Here is an 18,952-nt window from a genome sequence, read left to right on the forward strand (position 1 = left end):
GCCAAAGAATACTTGGCATATTCAAAGAATAAAATGAAGAAGTTTACCAGAATTGTTGGTTTCCTTTATGTGATAGGGGAGTGTTTATTGTCATGTTGTTTCAAAATGACATTGACAGTTTCCTTATGAAAAAAAAAGTTGTTATTCTGTAACGTGGATTTTTTTTACCCATTTTTCTTGCACACTGAACACAAACACAGTGAGATACTGATCAATTAATTGTATTTTCAACTAATGGTGTCAAATGCATCTCTGACACATTTGCAATTGTTTTCATTTTATATAAAACCCTCTTGCACATTCAGCATGAGAAGAGGTTGCTCATTAATTTTGGTATCAATACTGGGTTAGGTACATTGAAAAGATGTTGAGAAAATTACACCTATAATGATGGATCTCCCAAATCTTCATTCTCATCTTTCCCGTGGTGCTTCTGCTATTCATATTAGTATGTTAACTTTAATTTGCATTGTCCATACAGTTTCTTAAAACACAAGACACTTAGAATTGAGAAAATCACATATAGCATGTTTATTTCATAAACTGATATAAGATTCAATAAAAGACTTCAGCATTATTAATGTATATTTTATTAAAATTATATTAAATCACAATGTGACATAGAGTATTAAAATTTTATATAGCTACAGATTTTTTTAACAATGAATGATGGGCACCCTAAGCAAGTGTGTAGTTTTGACTGAAAGCTTTGCCATATTCTTTATATATGTAGGGCTTCTCTCCAGGGTGAGTTCTACTGTGGCACATAAGGCCTCCTTTACGACTGAAAGTTTTGTCACAATCTTTACATTTGTAGGGCTTCTCTCCAATGTGTGTTCTTCTGTGGCAAATAAGGAGTGATTTTAGAATGAAAGCTTTGCCACATTATTTACATTTGTAGGGCTTCTCCCCAGTGTGAGTTCTCCTGTGGCAAATAAGGCCTGCTCTTTGACTGAAAGTTTTGCCACATTCTTTACATTTGTAGGGCTTCTCCCCAGTGTGAGTTCTCCTGTGGAAAGTAAGGCCTACTTTACGACTGAAAGCTTTGTCACATTCTTTACATTTGTAGGGCTTCTCCCCAGTGTGAGTTCTGATGTGGTAAATAAGGGATGACTTTACACTGAAAGCTTTGCCACATTCTTTACATTTGTAGGGCTTTTCTCCAGTATGAGTTCTGCTGTGGCAAATAAGGGGTGGCTTTGCACTGAAAGCTTTGCCACATTCTTTACATTTGTAGGGCTTCTCCCCAGTGTGAGTTCTCCTGTGGCAAATAAGGCCTGCTTTTTGACTGAAAGCTTTGCCACATTCTTTACATTTGTAGGGCTTCTCTCCAGTATGAGTTCTGCTGTGGCGAAGAAGGTGTGATTTTTCACTGAAAGCTTTGCCACATTCTTTACATTTGTAAGGCTTCTCTCCAGTGTGAGCTCTGCTGTGCCTAAAAAGGTCTGATTTTTTACTGAAAGCTTTGCCACATTCCTTACATATGTAGGGCCTCTCTCCAGTATGAGTTCTGCTGTGGCCAATAAGGCTTGCTTTTTGACTGAAAGTTTTGCCACATTCTTTACACTTGTAGGGCTTTTCTCCAGTGTGAATTCTGCTGTGGCGATTAAGGTGTGATTTTAGACTGAAAGCTTTGCCACATTCTTTACATTTGTAGGGCTTCTCTCCAGTGTGAGTTCTACAGTGGCGAATAAGGTCTGCTTTTAGTCTAAAAGCTTTGCCACATTCTTTGCATTTGTAGGGCTTCTCTCCAGTGTGAATTCTCTGGTGGTGAACAAGGCCTGATTTTTTATATGATTTCTGGTGTTCACTCTCACTTGTAGTTTTCCATATTTTCTTTTGTTGTAAATAGTCAAGATCACAACTTTTATATTTCCCACTTATCACTTTGTAAAATATATGTTTTATGCCCTTTTCTGATGAATATTCTTGGGTATCATGAAGAGTCATGGCTGAAATAAATAAAAATTTTTAAAAAAACAATATCTATTAGACAGGGATAAATATATTTTGCATACATAACATGAAGTTAAGATAAAATAAGTACATGAGGAGTAAGGCCAAATCATCATAAAGAAAAAAATATATATCAGTTTAATAAAAATGTATAGACAAAATTACCTTGAGAATATTACCCCAATTCTTGTAGAGACCACAGTATCCAAAATGAGTACATCATTAAGAAAAGTAATATAATAAAGAGAAGGAAAGTATGTTACTTTTATCATCCACAGCCTTTTGTCCTCCATAAGATAGTATTGTGTATTTAGGAGATATCTACCAGCTACCTTCACTCTCAGTAGAATAAGAAAAATGTAAAACATATACAAACATTTGTGGCTTTTTCAAAGAGTGTCCAAAACCTGGTTTTGGTCTACCATGACATACAGACATGAAAATAACTAGTATATTTTAAGTGATAATACCACAAATATCCAACAAGGGTAAAAAGGCTATGGACTCTTAAAAAGAAATATGAACAAAAACTTTACTAAGAAATATACACATATATGTCTATAAAATTTTCCATGAAAACATTTTAAAAGAGTATATGGCCTATGGGCATAATACTTGGATGAAGTCAACACATAACAATCAAGTATAATAAATTGATTTTTATATTTCTAAATTTGTGTGATATGATTATTTCTTTCATTGACAAATACACCTTTTTTTATTTCCTAAATATATCATGTATTTTATACTATATGTACAAGGTAAAATGACTAAATAGAATGAATTAATGCACAAAGAAAGAACGAATTAACATAATCATTTTTTCATATAATTATCAGTTTTGTTCTTACAAGGTATTGTATTCCTTCTAATAGTATTTATAAAGAACATAATACACTCACCTTGTGGTAAAACAAAACTCTTGAACCTCTTATGTGCAATAAATTTAAAAAAAAAAAAGAGACTTTGACTATAATATCAACCCTACACAAAACAAAGTACCTGGTGAGCAAAATTTTACTCACTAAATTTCTGATTTCCAGACTTCCACCTGTGAATCAAATGCTCCTGCAACTTAATCTCTGCCTACCACATTTCACTTAATGCAAAGTCCTGCATATATTTCTTATAACATTTTAAAAAAATATATTTTTACAATTGAATAATAATAGTATATAAGTACAATATTTTTACTCATTTGATCATTGATGGGCACATACATTGAGTCGCTAGCTTTAAACTGAAAACAATATGTGCACTAAACACAAAAACAGAGGTATCTCTTTAATTTTCTGATTTAATTGTTCATGGATACATATTTAGCACTGGCATTTCAGGATCTTTAGGTCATCCAACTTTTAATGTTTCATGTGTAATGCTTGAGATTACTCCAAAAATTCTATATCACGAACTACAACACAAGTCTTTTTAAAATTGTTTGAGCCATGCTGTTTCTAAATTTATATGACTTCCCTAAAACATGAAGTACTTTTGCATGGCCTCCCAATTAACAAATATTACAAGGATGTAGCACTGTTCTTACCTATTTTTATTTATTTAAAAGTTTTTTATACCTTTTTCCCATAATGGGCTATATAATCTATGGTTGGCTCCTTTAATGAACAAATAGAAATAATACAGCCAATATAAACAAAGAGAAGAATGGTTTAATCCGAGTGACAAAAAAGAAAAAAAAAACATAAAGAACTGAAAACTAGGATACTGTCAGTTATGAATTACTCAAAGTAGACTAAATAATGGGGCTGGGGATGTGGCCAAGAGGTAGCGCGCTCGCCTGGCATGTGCGGGGCACTGGGTTCGATCCTCAGCACCATATAAAATAAAATAAAGATGTTGTGTCCACCAAAAACTAAAAAAAAAATTTTAAAAAGAACACTAAATAACTATTTAAAGAAAGTTTAGACAGTGTAATTGAGACCAAAAATATTAATATAAATAAGCACAAATTGTGAATGTGAATAATTCTTTAGGAAAAAATGAGAGGAGCATTCCTAGTGTGCAAAGCTGAAATTCTACCAATATGGGAGAGGCTTACCAAGCAGAACCAAGTTTAAGACAAGTCTAAGCAACTTAAAAACCTAAAGAATATATAAAGAGAAGTGGTATATATATGAAAAGAATCTAAGCATGCCACAATAAAAAGCAATGATCCAGAAATTAAATCATTAATCAAAATAGAAAATAATAAGAAATATAGAAAACTTACAAAGTATAAGTATAATGAATTTTACACTTCAAAATATTTATGATTATCAATGCAATATTGCAAAACACAAAACAAAAGAAAAAAAAATTTACTAACAGAATTGAATCTAAAGAAAGAAACTGCCAAGTCAGTTCCAGCAGAGAACATGGAAAGAAACCAAGCATGATCTGTTCCTAGAGGCCCTATTTGTTTAAAGGTGGATAATGCCCCTCCCTTTACATCTCATCCTTTTGCACAATTTTGAATCAATAAGACACAGTTTTAAATCATGAAATTTCTCATAATCCTTTGGACAAGCTTTTGTTGAGTGAGCAAATTGTATCCTAATACTTGCCTTTTAAAACAGAAACAAACAAAGATCTAGCCTCTCTCATATTAATATGCATTAAATATTGTTTTATTTACAGTTAATGTGCTCAATATACAACATAAAGTTAAATACTCAAAACTGGTCATCTTCAGTGAATAGACATTTTATTCACAAACATCCATTGCCAAAAAAAATAGGTAATATATAAGACTCCACCTGACCCAGCATGACATGATCCTATGCCTTTAATCACATGGGGAAAAGCAGAGTGCTACACTTATGCCAACATGTCCTGTTTGGACTCTAGCTTGATGCATGAAATATAGCAATTACAAATGTGCATCAGGGACTTCACAAGCTGATTCCTAAGTTTCATTTAACCCTGGAAGAGAAGAGTCCCTCCAAACAAGAGAATAATCATTCTCCTCAAAAGAGGAGAAACATTAAAAGATGAACTCAATGTACTATAATTTCAGTTACTTGGGGTGATATAAAACCATTAACAACCTCAGCTCAACAGGTGTTGGCTAAAATGAGGTTAGAATGTGCTCTAGATAACTTTCTTACTGCTTTGATTGGTAAACCCACACAAATCTCTGTAAATGCTTTGGTCTTAGTAACAATGTTGCTCCGTTTTTGTACACCAGCTGTGGGAAATTCAGTACTGTCAGATCCTGGACTTCTACAACCCATTACAATATCTTGACTCACTTGGATGAAATTGTTACATACCTGCAAAAACATCTCATGGTATTCATTGTTGTCTTAGCAGAATAACTGTGTCCTTACCATCCACAGAGTATTTAATAGGTCACCATCCTGCACAATTTATTCATAAAATGTCTATTCCTCTTGATAAAAACTCTGATGATTCAGTGAATCTTCTCTCTAAGGCAGAATTTGTTGCTTTGACATTCTCCTTAATGGGTTTTCCTGGATTAGCTCAACCGGCTTACAAAACTATTATGAAACTCGCCTATGCTACCATAAAAAGTATTAGTCATGCCTCCATGGTTGTTTAAATGCTTCATGAAGAACAAAAACATTGTCAAGCCATACTTGACAATCATGCTGAAATTGATTGTCTGTTATTGCTACATCATAAAAGATATCAGAAGTTTAATAAAATGTGTTCCTTCAATTTAAGTGATAATAGTAGTTTTATTTAAAAAGAGTTAGATTAACTTAAATATATCATTAGTAAGGTCCAACAAGATGATGGATGTTTAGACTTGTTGGAATGGCTAACTTCATGTTTACTCAATTTCATCTGGGTCAAAAAATATTCATAGGTGAATGTTTACTGATGTTGGCACTTGCTGCTGTTTATGCCTGCCCAAATTTGCCCCCACCAGCATTAAGGAGATAAGTAATATTATTTATTCAAAAGGCCTTAAAAAGGAGGTGGGGCTGTAGGTATTCTTACCTTGGAAATAGACCCTGAGTCCCAAAATGGTAATGCCCAGCAGTTTCTCCCTGAAGCTATTAAGACAAATATACAAATGCACTATCTAGTTTCTGTGGTAATGACCTTAGGGAGAAGGGGCTGTATGTTTGTATTAACTGTACCTTATCTTGGTTAGCTAGCACTTGGGGTTAAAATAAGGCTGGTTACAATGTATGAACGGTAACAAAAGCTGTGTAATTTTGGGGTATACTATGTGCATTCAAGAAGAGGAGTGGCCAGTTTTTTCTTTTTTTCTTTTCAATGTGTGTGTGTGTGTGTCTTCTGTTTCTTTCTTTACAGGTTTCCTCACAAGAAGATTTGTAAGAGACCATGCTGGCCCTCACAACAAAAGGTAAGTTTTGGTGGTTAATATGAATAAACTGGGACATCAGTAAAGAAGAAAACAGAGGACTACAAAGAATTTGAAATGTAATAAATATAGGGCAGTATGTGTTCAATGATTACAATAAAAAGAAATAAACAAAAGCTTCTGAAACTTTTTTCTGCTGAATAACTACTCTGTCTACATTTTTTAGTTTGGTTTTCTCCATTTGAACATCTCAACTGTGTCCCCTGCTATGTCTAGGCTACAATAGTTTACATCACTAAATTATGTTAGGTACTACTCATCTAAAGTGAAGGATGTATAACACACCAAGAAAGAGAGAGATTAAAGAATAAAATAATATATATTAAAGAGTAAAATATCTGTACAAAAAAATGCCCTTTTTTTTTGAAACACAAATCTGAAACTCATTCTTACAGAGAAGTTCCCAGAAGATATAACAGAAGTAAATTAAATAATAATTAGTAATTAAAATATTTAAAAGGAAACTAAACTTACCCAGGAAGGCAAAGTTTCTATAGTTCTCTAGCATCACATCTTTATATAAGTTTTTCTGAGCAGGTTGAAGACATTCCCATTCCTCTTCAGTAAAATCAATGGCTATATCCCTGAATGTTAACAGAACCTGAAATAAGAATAGGTAAATAAATAAACACATTGACCACATGAACATTTGCACAGTCTGTAATGTCATTGAAGTTGAAATGAGAGTTGTAGACTATCATGTAGGTGGTGTTTTGGAACACAAAGATACCATTATCTACTTCTGCAGAAAAAGTGATTTAAGTTCAAAAAAGTATATATACTCCACATTTATGAAACACAATATAAAACTCAGGCATTACCACAAAAATATATATTTTATAATTTTTATATCATGATCTACATTATACATACTGTTCAGATAAGAGAATTATGGTAATTAAGGAAGGGAATCCTCAAATTCTAATTATACAACCACTAATCAGACATTTACTAAAGGGTAAAATCTTATTTGTTATTTCTCTGATAAAGCAGGCTGTTCTTAATATGCAGTGAGATCTCTAATAATTTCAATACCAATGGTATAAGAAAAATTTTGAAATGTAACAAGGTAGATAGACCAGTTAATGGAAACATTTAATAGTGAATTTAAGTTCAAACATTTTATGGTATTTGTGTATGTTATTAATATACAAAATAGCAACAACAATCCTGTTTGAATTTTCCTTTTTAAAATTTTAACATTTTTTCACATACAAAATATGTGATATATATATATTTATATGTGAGATATATATATAAACTTTGATGTATATATTGTATGATGTTTATAATAGAATATACACATAGCTCTTCAAACAAATATAATTTTTTAAATATTTTATTGGTTCTTTCTAGTTCTACCTGATAGTAAAATCAATTTTTCTTTTCTTTTCTTTCTTTTTTTTTTTTAAGAGAGAGTGAGAGAGGGAGAGAGAATTTTTTTAATATTTATTTATTTATTTATTTATTTTAGTTATTGGCGGACACAACATCTTTGTTTGTATGTGGTGCTGAGAATCGAACCCGGGCCGCCCGCACTCATGCAAGGCGAGCTCACTACCGCTTGAGCCACATCCCCAGCCCTGTAAAATCAATTTTTATGGTATGAAGCAAGCATGGAATATATCTTATTCTAATTAAAATCCTGTGCTTGTTGAGGGCTATGATGGTAGGATTCACTCAGGTATATATATATCCTTAATATTTTTATCCCCTTCCCTTTTATTTATTTATTTAATCTTTATTTATTTATTTATTTATTTTTACCATCGTGCAATGTACTGATCTTTTCTTACCCTTCTTCATTTTATGAACTGTAGATTTTACATATCAGCAATAACTTTCAACCTTTGGTTTTCAAGAAATGGTTTGCTTTTTTTTAGCATAAAATCTCCAGATTCATCCATTTCCTACCAAATATCATAAAGTAGTTCTTTTTATGGGTGATTAGTAGTTTATTATATACATAAGCAACAGTTTTTTATGTTGTCATTATTGAATGGATCCATTCATTATTGAATGGTTGGTTTTATAGCTTAGCTATTGTGAATTATGTTGCTATAAACATTAATGTGGGAGTGTCAATGTAGTATGCTGATTTTATATCCTTCAGGTATATACAGTGCAGTCAAAAAACTGAGTTAAATTGTGGTTTCATTACTTTAACACTTACTGTACAGGTTATTATCTTTCACTTAGACCTTCATACAGATGCAATAATTGGAATTCATGAGGTTGAAAATAAAACATACAGAAAAAAATTAGTAAGCCATAAAATGATTAAGAATTTATTGTAAAGTCATCCATCCCAATGAAAAGTACATTTTATAAACTAAAAGTAAAGAAAATATTAAGCAAAAGAGCAAAATTAGAAGCTATTGAAGATGAACATAACACAGAGAGAGTTACCAATATCAATGTTGGTGCTTTTAAAAAGCAAATGGGCCAGGTCAAGTGATGGACAACTGTAGTTCCAGTGACTGAGGAGGATAAGGAAAAAGGATTATAAATTCTAAGACAATATTATATGTAATATTGTCTTATATATATTGTATTGAGCAACTTATTGAGGCACTTAGCAACTCAGCAAGACTCTGTCTCTAAATAAACTATATTTAAAAAAAAAAAAGACTGAGGATGTGGCTTTATGTTAAGCACCTCTGGGTTCAATCTTCAGTACAAATTTTCAAAAAAAGCAGATACAATTAAAAAAAGCACTAGCAAATTTGAAAATTTAACTAATAAAAATTATGTCAATTATATAATACATAAATGCAAATATATGCATATATAATTATTTCTCACTTGATGAAAATACACTCTGAAAAATATATCCAAAGAATATTTACAATTTTTCAATTCTCTGAGTGTAATGACAAGAATCTTGATGGTATAGACTAGTACATGGCTAAGATATTTGCTATATCCACTGTTGTACATAAAGTCTACTGCTGACCAAAATACCATGATGCCACATGATTGATGTTATGAAGTTAAATCAATCAGGGTACACCTCATAATAAAATAATTGGTGGAATTACAGAAAACAACAACAACAATAAAACTCTTGGTAAGTCTCTTGTTATTTAGGCAGTGATACATAATAAAGATTACAGTGCAGGGAAGAGGAAAAATGGCTTTCATTCCAAAGAAAGATGCTAGGACATTGGGAAAAATGTGTGATAATAAAATGCTATTTTATCCCTTCACTCAGAAAACATAACAACTTATTTTGACACATTAAATGCTGAATATAAGTTATTAATAAATAATACTGAAATATACAAGAAAGTACAAAGCTCAAAAGTTTACATACAAAAGATAGGGTGCATTTGGTGTTTCACACCTGAAATATCTTCTATTCTGGAGTCTAAGGCATGAAATTCAAAATTTAAGGCCAACTGAAGAAATTCAGCAAACCCCATCTGGAAATAAAATTTAAAAGAGAGCTGAGGATATGCTCAGCAATAGGACACTTTAGTTGAATCCCTAATATCACAAAAAAAAAACTATAGTTTTTTGTTTTCAAAATTATACAATATGTTTAAACTTATGAATAACAAAATATTAATATACAAAATCTATTCATCAAATTATTACATTAAAAGGTGCAAAAGTGACAAGGTAAAAAAAAACTAATTTCCTCACATATAATCAAACACTTATAAGAAGAAAGAAAAAATAAAACATTGCAAAAGAAAAGCAGAATAAATTCTTAAAGAGCCACTTTAAAAAGGATATATCTAAGTATTCAATAATCATTAAAACTTAAAATCTTTAGAAATTAGGTAGCATTGAATAAAATCACATCATATAGATGAATTAAATAATATTGATGAATATATGGAATAAATGCATTCACAAAAGAGGAAAATAAAAATTTAAGCTTTTATTATCCATTTGTAGAAACTGTTTTGTAATCAAATGTATATGATACACCCACACAAGAAACAGAGACTAAAATCACAGGGACTGTACATATGAGAATACAGCCATATTCTTCCAGAGTTGAAACAAAGAGGCATGGTTAAAGAGGAAGAAATAATCATTAAATTTTATAAATAGTAAATTCTAGAAGCTAGAATTTTTGATGTATTATATCCAGTTTGACAAATAGTATAAAATACCAAGTATGTTTTATGCTGATGTCACATGAATATTGCATTTCATATGCAAGTATATTTAAAAAAGAAATATGCAGTATTTGAGAAAATAAAAATACAGAAAAAGCACATAAAAGACTCAAATATTCAACATATTTACAAAGAAAACTATTATAAAAATGACCATTTTCCCTAATTTAACCTATAATAATAACTGGTCAAAATTTTACCATGATTTACTTTTTGTTAAAGAAGAAATCAAAACAAAAACTTCTAAAATTCTCCTGGAAATTTAAATGTATATAAAATTACCCAAGAACACTCTCATATATAAGAGCAAATGTACTAGTGATCATTACCTGAAACTAATACATGTTATAATATTACAATAGTGTAGTAATTTTAAGATAAAGAAATCACAATACAGAAAACTACATAGGGTAATTCATATGTATGCAAATATCATTTTATTGTTAAGTCTTATAAGTATATAAATCAAAACATATCAATAAAAGTATTTAATGTGAATGAATGCTACAATCCAACCTCAAAGTAGAATTTAGAACAAGAGACACAGATCACAAGTAGGGACTTGTGTGCAGAATGTGTGTAACACTGGAATTATACACAAGCATTCACCAAACAGCAGATATAAAGATAATTTTTAAAAAGATAAAATAAAAATAAAAGCAGAATACAAACCTCCCTCCATTTATGGATACACCAAATACATACTCCTGTATTGAGTCCTTCTTAAAACTGTAAAGGAATTATAGGCAAACACGTTGGAAAACTGAAAAAAAAAAAATCTACCAAGAGATGAGTAGAATGCACTTGAGCATCATCCTGATTTGAGCAACATGCCATATTACTAGAACAAAATGCCCAAATCCAGTGTTAATAGGAATAAAGGAAGACTGATTTGGGTTTGAAATACAGCATATTTAACTCTAAATTTCCTATAGTCTAGCACAGTGTTTCCTTCTTCCATATCCATAATTGGAGTACTACTTACTCTTCCACTTTTTGAGAGTAGCCATTCTAACAGCTATGCTCAAGCTGCAGAAGATCTCACAGTTGGCTGGTGCACTAAAATTCTGATGCAAGCTTTTTAGATTCCAGGTTTGAATGCTAATTTATCTGTACACACAGAGGAAGGAATAAGATGTATATGAGCATCAACTCCAGGGGGAAAAAATGTAAGTGGTTTTCTAAGGCCATGCAAGATCCATGAGCTTTTTTCCATTAGACCAGAGTGGAAGAGGTGTTAAATCTTAAGGGAACCTTTAATCCCTTAGAGGGATTTGCCAACATTCTCTAAAAATGCAAAAAGCTGTTGCTGACAGTTGAACGTTTATATAGACAGTACCAAGACATTAACAGGGAAATACAGACCACCACTGAAATCCAAAGTGGCAGTTTAGCACTTCCTGAGCTCTCACACCCAGCTCACTTCAGTAATAACACCAGACCTAACCAATTCTTTCTGTAAGTAATTTGTCCCGATATTAACTTTTTACATTCAATGGACTACATCTGAAACCTCAAAGCATTGAAAGCACTGGCAACTGTTCAGGTGCAAATCTCCCTAGATCAAAAAGGAGTGGTTTTACATTGGTGTGCAAACATTGTAATGAGCTAAAATCTCTACTATTAGTGAAGAATAATTATTAGAATCACAGATCCCTCTTTATTTCTAAAATAGGTGTACATCAATTTTTTTCCAGTGATCATAAGGCACCCTGGAATCTAAAAAGCTTGCATCAGAATTTTAGTGCACCAGCCAACTATAAGATCTGCAGCTTGAGAACAGCTGTTAGAATGGCTACTCTGAAAAAGTGGAATAGTAAGTAGTACTCCAATTATATGAATAAGGAAGAAAGAAACACTGTGCTAGACTATAAAATTAGTGAAGACATTTTTTAAAAAATGGAAATTGAGAGTTCTCTCAGTTACTTCTTTGACAAACTAAACCCTCTACATTCATACTGCTCTTGAACAAGAAAAGCCCCAAGTACTGGTCTGGGCTTACAAGAGGCATTAGATGTGCCAGCTGTGGGATCCTCATATTACATAGTTCTGAAACACAGTTCCAGGAAAATACTAGAGTAGGGAATGAGAATGCTCTCATATACATCCCACAAAGGAAATCAGAGCATAAAAACACTCTGAAAGGTGGTCTGCCCTTGGAGACAAAAAGGAAGAATAGAAACACATGATTTTTCCAAGATCAAGCGATTCTTCTTTACTTTTCCATCATGTAAAATGCTCATAAACAACAACAACAACAAAAATTTTGCTTTTGATTTTTTTTTCTATGGTGCTGGAGATTTGAAACAGGAGCATGTTAATTCTGGGCTACATACCCAGCCATGTTTTAAAATTTTGAGACAGGTTTTTCTAATTGTCTAATTGGTCTACCTAAGTTCCTGATGTTTAACTTGAAACTGAAATCTTACTGACTTAGGCACTTGAGTCTCTGGAATTAATATGCATGCATCATTGCACTCAGAGAGAAAAAAATACTTTAAAGTCTCATCCAGTTTTTGGTATAACAATTGAAAATACCATGTTCATTTGAAATATAAGATGGGTAAAGTAAGTGATAATACTGCAAAAATGTAACTGATAATACCGGGAAAGGGAAGTTGTCATTGAACAGGAAGCTAAAGTTATATATAAGTACAACTCACAATACTGGTGCACAAATTTAAAATCACACTCAGCAACTGTCTGAAGATAAAGAAAAATTAATAATAATAATAAAAAAAAACTACCAGGTATGTAGCTAAGTGGCACAGTACCTCTGGCTCAATCCACAATACCACAATCTCCAAAAAGGAGAAGAATGAATTCAGGAGGAAAGAAAAACTGAGATACCTATAGAGTATCTCACCTGCCTCCTGAAGGAAAAAAATATATGGAGTTGTGATTGTGATGATCTCCCCACTCCAGAATCCACAACACAATCTGAGAAGATTCGGAAATATTGCCACAAATGTTCTCACATAGAATTTAAGGTAGGGCTGAAGATATTCTATAGGATATACAGGACTTCCGGGTCTACTGTTAATATATGGTCCAGTTGACTGACCAGTGGAGACTCATAGCTGACCTTTCTCAGAAGACGCAGGACTCCAGAAACCAAAGATTACACCAGGGATTCTAGTCCACCATTGCCAGTTCCCACCATAGTCAGTGCAGCCAGTTTCAACCAGACTCACCATCCAGTCTCAGGATTTCACTGCACACTCATCATTTACTGTATTTTTAGGAACCACATGTCCTCTCTATAAATCACAAAGTACCTATACAGGAGGAAAAATCAGGTTCACTGAACATAAGTGAGGGAGCCTAGAAATGGATACCCACTCTGGCAGACTTTACACCAGATGGTCAAAACTTGTTTCTCTTTACTGAAATGTGTAGATTGGACAATACTTATATAAGGGCTCCTGATTGGACACAACTTATGTCTTCATATGCTCAATCTGAGCCTAGTGAGTTTTTTGAGAGACAGGACATAACCTTAAATCCAGAAATAAATGATGTCACAATTGTAGGGTCTTGTCTGTACATTTATTTATTTATTTATTTTCTTTTGAGGCTCTGGAAATTGAAATCCAGATCCTCAGGCTGCAGCAAATTTAAGGCAAGGTTATCCTTGGAGAAGTAAAATCTAGCCAACCCAGAAAAGCATTTGCATTTAAACTTGCATATGAGGCCTTTTGAATTTGTAGATTATACATGTAAATACATTATTTATGGATGGAAATAATACAGTGACAATCCTATAAAATTTCAGTTCACTTCTCTTGTATGGAAACAGATTGAACATTAAAATTATATGAGGTGGAAAGATAATTATTTTTTAGAATTCATATAAAAATAGTAAAAATTGAATTTTATACTATAACCCAAAATTTCCACTATGTGAAAATTACCATTATGTATTTAAAATATTACTAATAAAGTATATGTATTTTGGAACAACACCCTCAAAACTATGTCAAGACTACAGAAAATCTCAGTTCACAGAACCATATTTGAGAGTTATGCTTCTCCTGAGTTCAGGAAGATGAAGGACATGATCACTTATTTTTAAGCTACAGGTGAAAGATACATTTTTTTTAACCAATATTTCTCCTGAGATATAAAAAACTAGAGAGAAACTGCCCTGATTGACAGCAAGGAGATTTAACCAGAAAGTGTATGTGTGTGTGTGTGTGTGTGTGTGTGTGTGTGTGTATTTTCCCCCAGATCCAAAGATTTGAGTCTATTATTTAAATTGATTAATGGTATATTTCTTATTTTATGACGTGGCCTTAGACCCAATGGCCTGTCTATAACATTTTCTTTTCTTAAGGGTTGGGGAATATCATGTTAAGGCAAGTAAGGCAATCCCCCTAAACCAAAGACCTAATGTTTTCTCTGCTAAGTGGATGGTGATCCACAACGAGGGAAGTGAAAGGTAGCATGAAAGAAATGAAAAAACTTTGAATAAGACAAAGTGCAGGGAGGTGATGGGAGATGGTATAGAGGTAGGTAAGATGGTGGAATGACATAAAAATCTTGTTGTACACAAAGTAGAGTTACATGGGTTTTGTAACTATACTTTCTGTACAACAAGAGAAATAAAATTTTGTGCTCCATTTGTATACTATGAAGTGAAATGCATTCTGCTCTATTAGCAAGTTAGAACAAATTAATAAATTAATTGATTTTTTAAAATTCAGGAAAGAGACTTGCCTTTCCCTAGATCTATAAACATATATGTGTGTGTATATATATGTGTGTGTGTGTATGTATATATATGCATATATTCTATATATAACATGCACATATTTAATGTATATAATTTATGAACATTTTTTTCATATTTTTATCAATTTTTTAAAATAAAAGACAACAGAAGCATTACAATTCTTATTCCATGTATAGAACACAATTTTTCATATCTCTGGTTGCATATAAAGTATGGTGATACAAATTTGTGTCTTCGTACATGTACTTTTGATGATGGTCTCTATCACATTCCACCATTTTGATAATCCCCTGACCCTTTCTTTTCCTCCCCCCCCTTCTTTATTTAGAATCCATCTATTTCTCTCATGCTCTCCTTCCCTACCCCAATATGAATCAGCTCCTTATATTTGGCATTTTTTTAATTGGCTAACAACACTTAGCATAATCTTCTCCAATGCTATCCATTTACCTGCAAATGCTAGATATGATTATATACCTAGAAGACTCAAAGAGCTCCACCAGAAAACTTCTAAACTAGTAAATAAATTTAGCAAACTAGCAGGGTATAAAATTAACACCCATAAATCAAAAGCATTTCTGTATATCAGTGAAAATCTTCTAAGAAATGAAAAAAACTACCCCATTTACAATAGCTTCAAAAAAACAAAAAACAAAAAACCAAAAAGATACTTGGGAATCAACTTAATGAAAGAAGTGAAGGGTGTATACAGGGAAAACTACAGAACCCTAAAGAAAAAAATCAAAAAAGACCTTAGAAGATGGAAAGATCTACTTTGCTCATAAATAGACCCAATTAATATTATCAAAATGACAATGCTACCAAAAGCACTATACAGATTTACTGCAATTCTGATCAAAATCCTAATGGCATTCCTCATAGAAATATAAAAATCAATCATGAAATTTATCTGGAAAAATAAGAGACCAAGAATAGCTAAAGCAATCCTTAGCAGAAAGATTAATGCAGGTGGCATCACTATACCAATTTTTAAACTATACTACAGAGCAATGGTAACAAAAAATGCATTGCATTTGGGAAAAAAAAAAGACTGCAGACGAATGGTACAGAATAGAGGTCACAGAGACTTACCCACAAAATTATAATTATTATATGTTAGACATAGGTGTCAAAACATGCACTGGAGAAAAGATAGCCTCTTCAACAAACCACTATCTCTCGCCATGCACAAAAACTCAACTCCAAGTGTATCAAGAACCTAGGAATTAAACTAGATACTCTATGTCTAATGGAATTGAACACAGGCTCTAATCTTCATCATGTGGGATTAGGCCCCAATTTCTATAAGACACTGATAGCACAAGAATTAAAACAAGTAATCAATAAATGGGATAGAATCAAACTAAAAAGTTTATTCTCAGCAAAAGAAACAATCCGTGAGGTGAAGACAGAGTACATTTTAGGAGGAATATTTTACCCCTCACACATCAGATAGAGCACTAATCTCTAGGGTACATAAAAAAAATCAAAAAACTAAGCAAATAATAATGATGATGATGATGATGATGATGATGATGATAACCCAATCGAGAAATGGGCCAAGGATCTGAAAAGAGAATATACAATCAATCAACATTCATATATATATATATCTGATTGGTTTTGGTCCTCCCTTTTCAGGACCAGGGACAGTTCTGGTTCAGTTTCTAAAGAAGGGAGACACAAGCAAGAAGTATTCTCAACTCTCCCTTATAAATTATCAAATAAAATAATCTATGTGATTTCCTAAACATAGCTGGACATGGGAAATATAGGTTTGGAGCTGAGAACATTTTTATTAGAAACACAGTGTAAAAAAAAAAAAAGAAACATAATTATTTGTACCACATTGAACCACAAGAGAATTGGAACTTGGAATTCAGAAAAGAAAGATTTAAACTTTTATACTTGGGAATGTGGATGACATAGATGCCTAAAGTTATTACAAGCTTTTGAAAGAAAATTTATGTGAGTGGCAGATAATTGTTAATCAATTAGTATCTGCACAGTGTCTCCCAGGGCCTTTGTCAGCTGTGCACTACAGAACATACAGGTATTCATAGCCTCCATGAAGAGCATTATTCATCTGTGCCCTCTAAAATTATTCTCATTGTACAGATGAAAAAACATGGGTATCTGGATACTAAATGGAAATTCAGCAGCCCACAGAAAACTACCCAAAGACAGAACTGTATGAAATTTCTTCAAAGACCATCAATGTATTATTAGCTGAGGGCTGGGGATGTGGCTCAAGCAGTAGCGCGCTCGCCTGGCACGCGTGCGGCCCAGGTTTGATCCTCAGCACCACATACCAACAAAGATGTTGTGTCCGCCGAGAACTAAAAAATAAATATTAAAAATTCTCTCTCTCTCTCTCTCTCTCCTCTCTCACTCTCTCTTTAAAAAAAAAAAACAGAAAAGAAAAAACATGGGTATCTGGATACTAAATGGAAATTCAGCAGCCCACAGAAAACTACCCAGAGACAGAACTGTATGAAATTTCTTCAAAGACCATCAATTAGCTTCTAACACAGGGATGTCAGTCGGTGGAAATATTATTTTCTCTCCATTCTGAAGAGAGTGCATTGAGAATACATTTCAGGGGCAACACAAATACTTTTATTTTTTTCTTTCATGTTAAGATACTCTTCAGAAACAGAGCTCTCAAGACAGATTTCTTAGAAGAGTAAATGCCTTGAGATTACAAAATGAAAAGAAACACATCAGTGGCCTTCAGTGACTCAGTAAGGAAATAAATTAGAAACTGAAAAGAAAAAAAGTAACTATTTCTAAAAATAGATATGTTCATTAGTTGCTATCTCCACAACATATCATTAAGTAAACAACAAATTATGTATGAATATTTTTAGGATTGGCCAAATTTCAGTCCATATGATTTTATATTAAACCCCCAAATCCAGATAATAGAATTCATGATTCACTGCCAAAAATATTCCAGAAGAAAATTCTTTAAGGAGTGGATATTTAGTAAATATGTCATTTAACAATTTAATTACCATATGATTTTAGGAAATTTACTCATTTTGCTGCAGCCATAGTGTAGAGATATTTCTTATTGTTTTTTCTTGTAGTAATTTCCAAAGATAAGCCCTAGAATCCACTTTACATAACCTACACTTACAATCATACAAGAAACCTATAATAAATAATGAGGAAAGAAAAAAGGCAATTTTAAAAAATAATTTAAATCTTTTTTCTTTTTTTTGAAATCAAACTCTAGCTGCATTATTTGATCCATTTTCTCATCTTTTAAGCCAAAAAGATATAAAGGTCAGAAATTTGAATGCAAATTTATACAAGAGATTAAGTATAAAAATTCAAAATCTTTACAAATTAAAGAAATGCAAAATAAAAACCCATCATGGGAAAAATTAAGTAATATTGATGAACATTTAAAACAAATGAATAATCATCACCTCAAAAGAAGTTTAAATTAGTATCTATTTGTGGAAACGATTTTGCTATTGAATATACATGATACTTCCCATCACAGAGACTTACTGAAATTAGAGCATATGGGACCTTGATAACATATAAGTATCCAATGGTACTCATGCAAACATTTGAAGCCCAAGGGCATGGCTCAATACAATACACATCTTGGAAGAGATAAAAAATAATCTGTAGGAAAAAAAATGGTCACTAGGGCCAGTCATAGTTCATAAAATATCCAGTCTAAAACACAGCAGAAAACACTATATATAAATTTTACATAGGTGCCTTATGCAAGTGGTATTTCACATATGTACATTT

General features: G+C 32.3%; 1 protein-coding gene across 1 annotated transcript in view; it reads right to left on the bottom strand.

Moving 5' to 3' along the window:
* Window positions 1-328: 328 nt before the first annotated feature.
* LOC144366403 (uncharacterized) overlaps window positions 329-18,952 on the bottom strand; it is a 30,480-nt gene continuing 11,856 nt past the window's right edge. The window contains exons 2-3 of the mRNA XM_078020665.1: window positions 6,785-6,911; window positions 329-1,952 (exon numbers count right to left, since the gene is read on the bottom strand). Coding sequence (XP_077876791.1) covers window positions 886-1,952; window positions 6,785-6,911 — 1,194 coding nt within the window. The 3' untranslated portion in view covers window positions 329-885. The remainder of the gene's footprint in view (window positions 1,953-6,784; window positions 6,912-18,952) is intronic.

Source organism: Ictidomys tridecemlineatus, chromosome 8 (genome assembly GCF_052094955.1).
Source record: "Ictidomys tridecemlineatus isolate mIctTri1 chromosome 8, mIctTri1.hap1, whole genome shotgun sequence".
NCBI lineage: Eukaryota > Metazoa > Chordata > Mammalia > Rodentia > Sciuridae > Ictidomys > Ictidomys tridecemlineatus.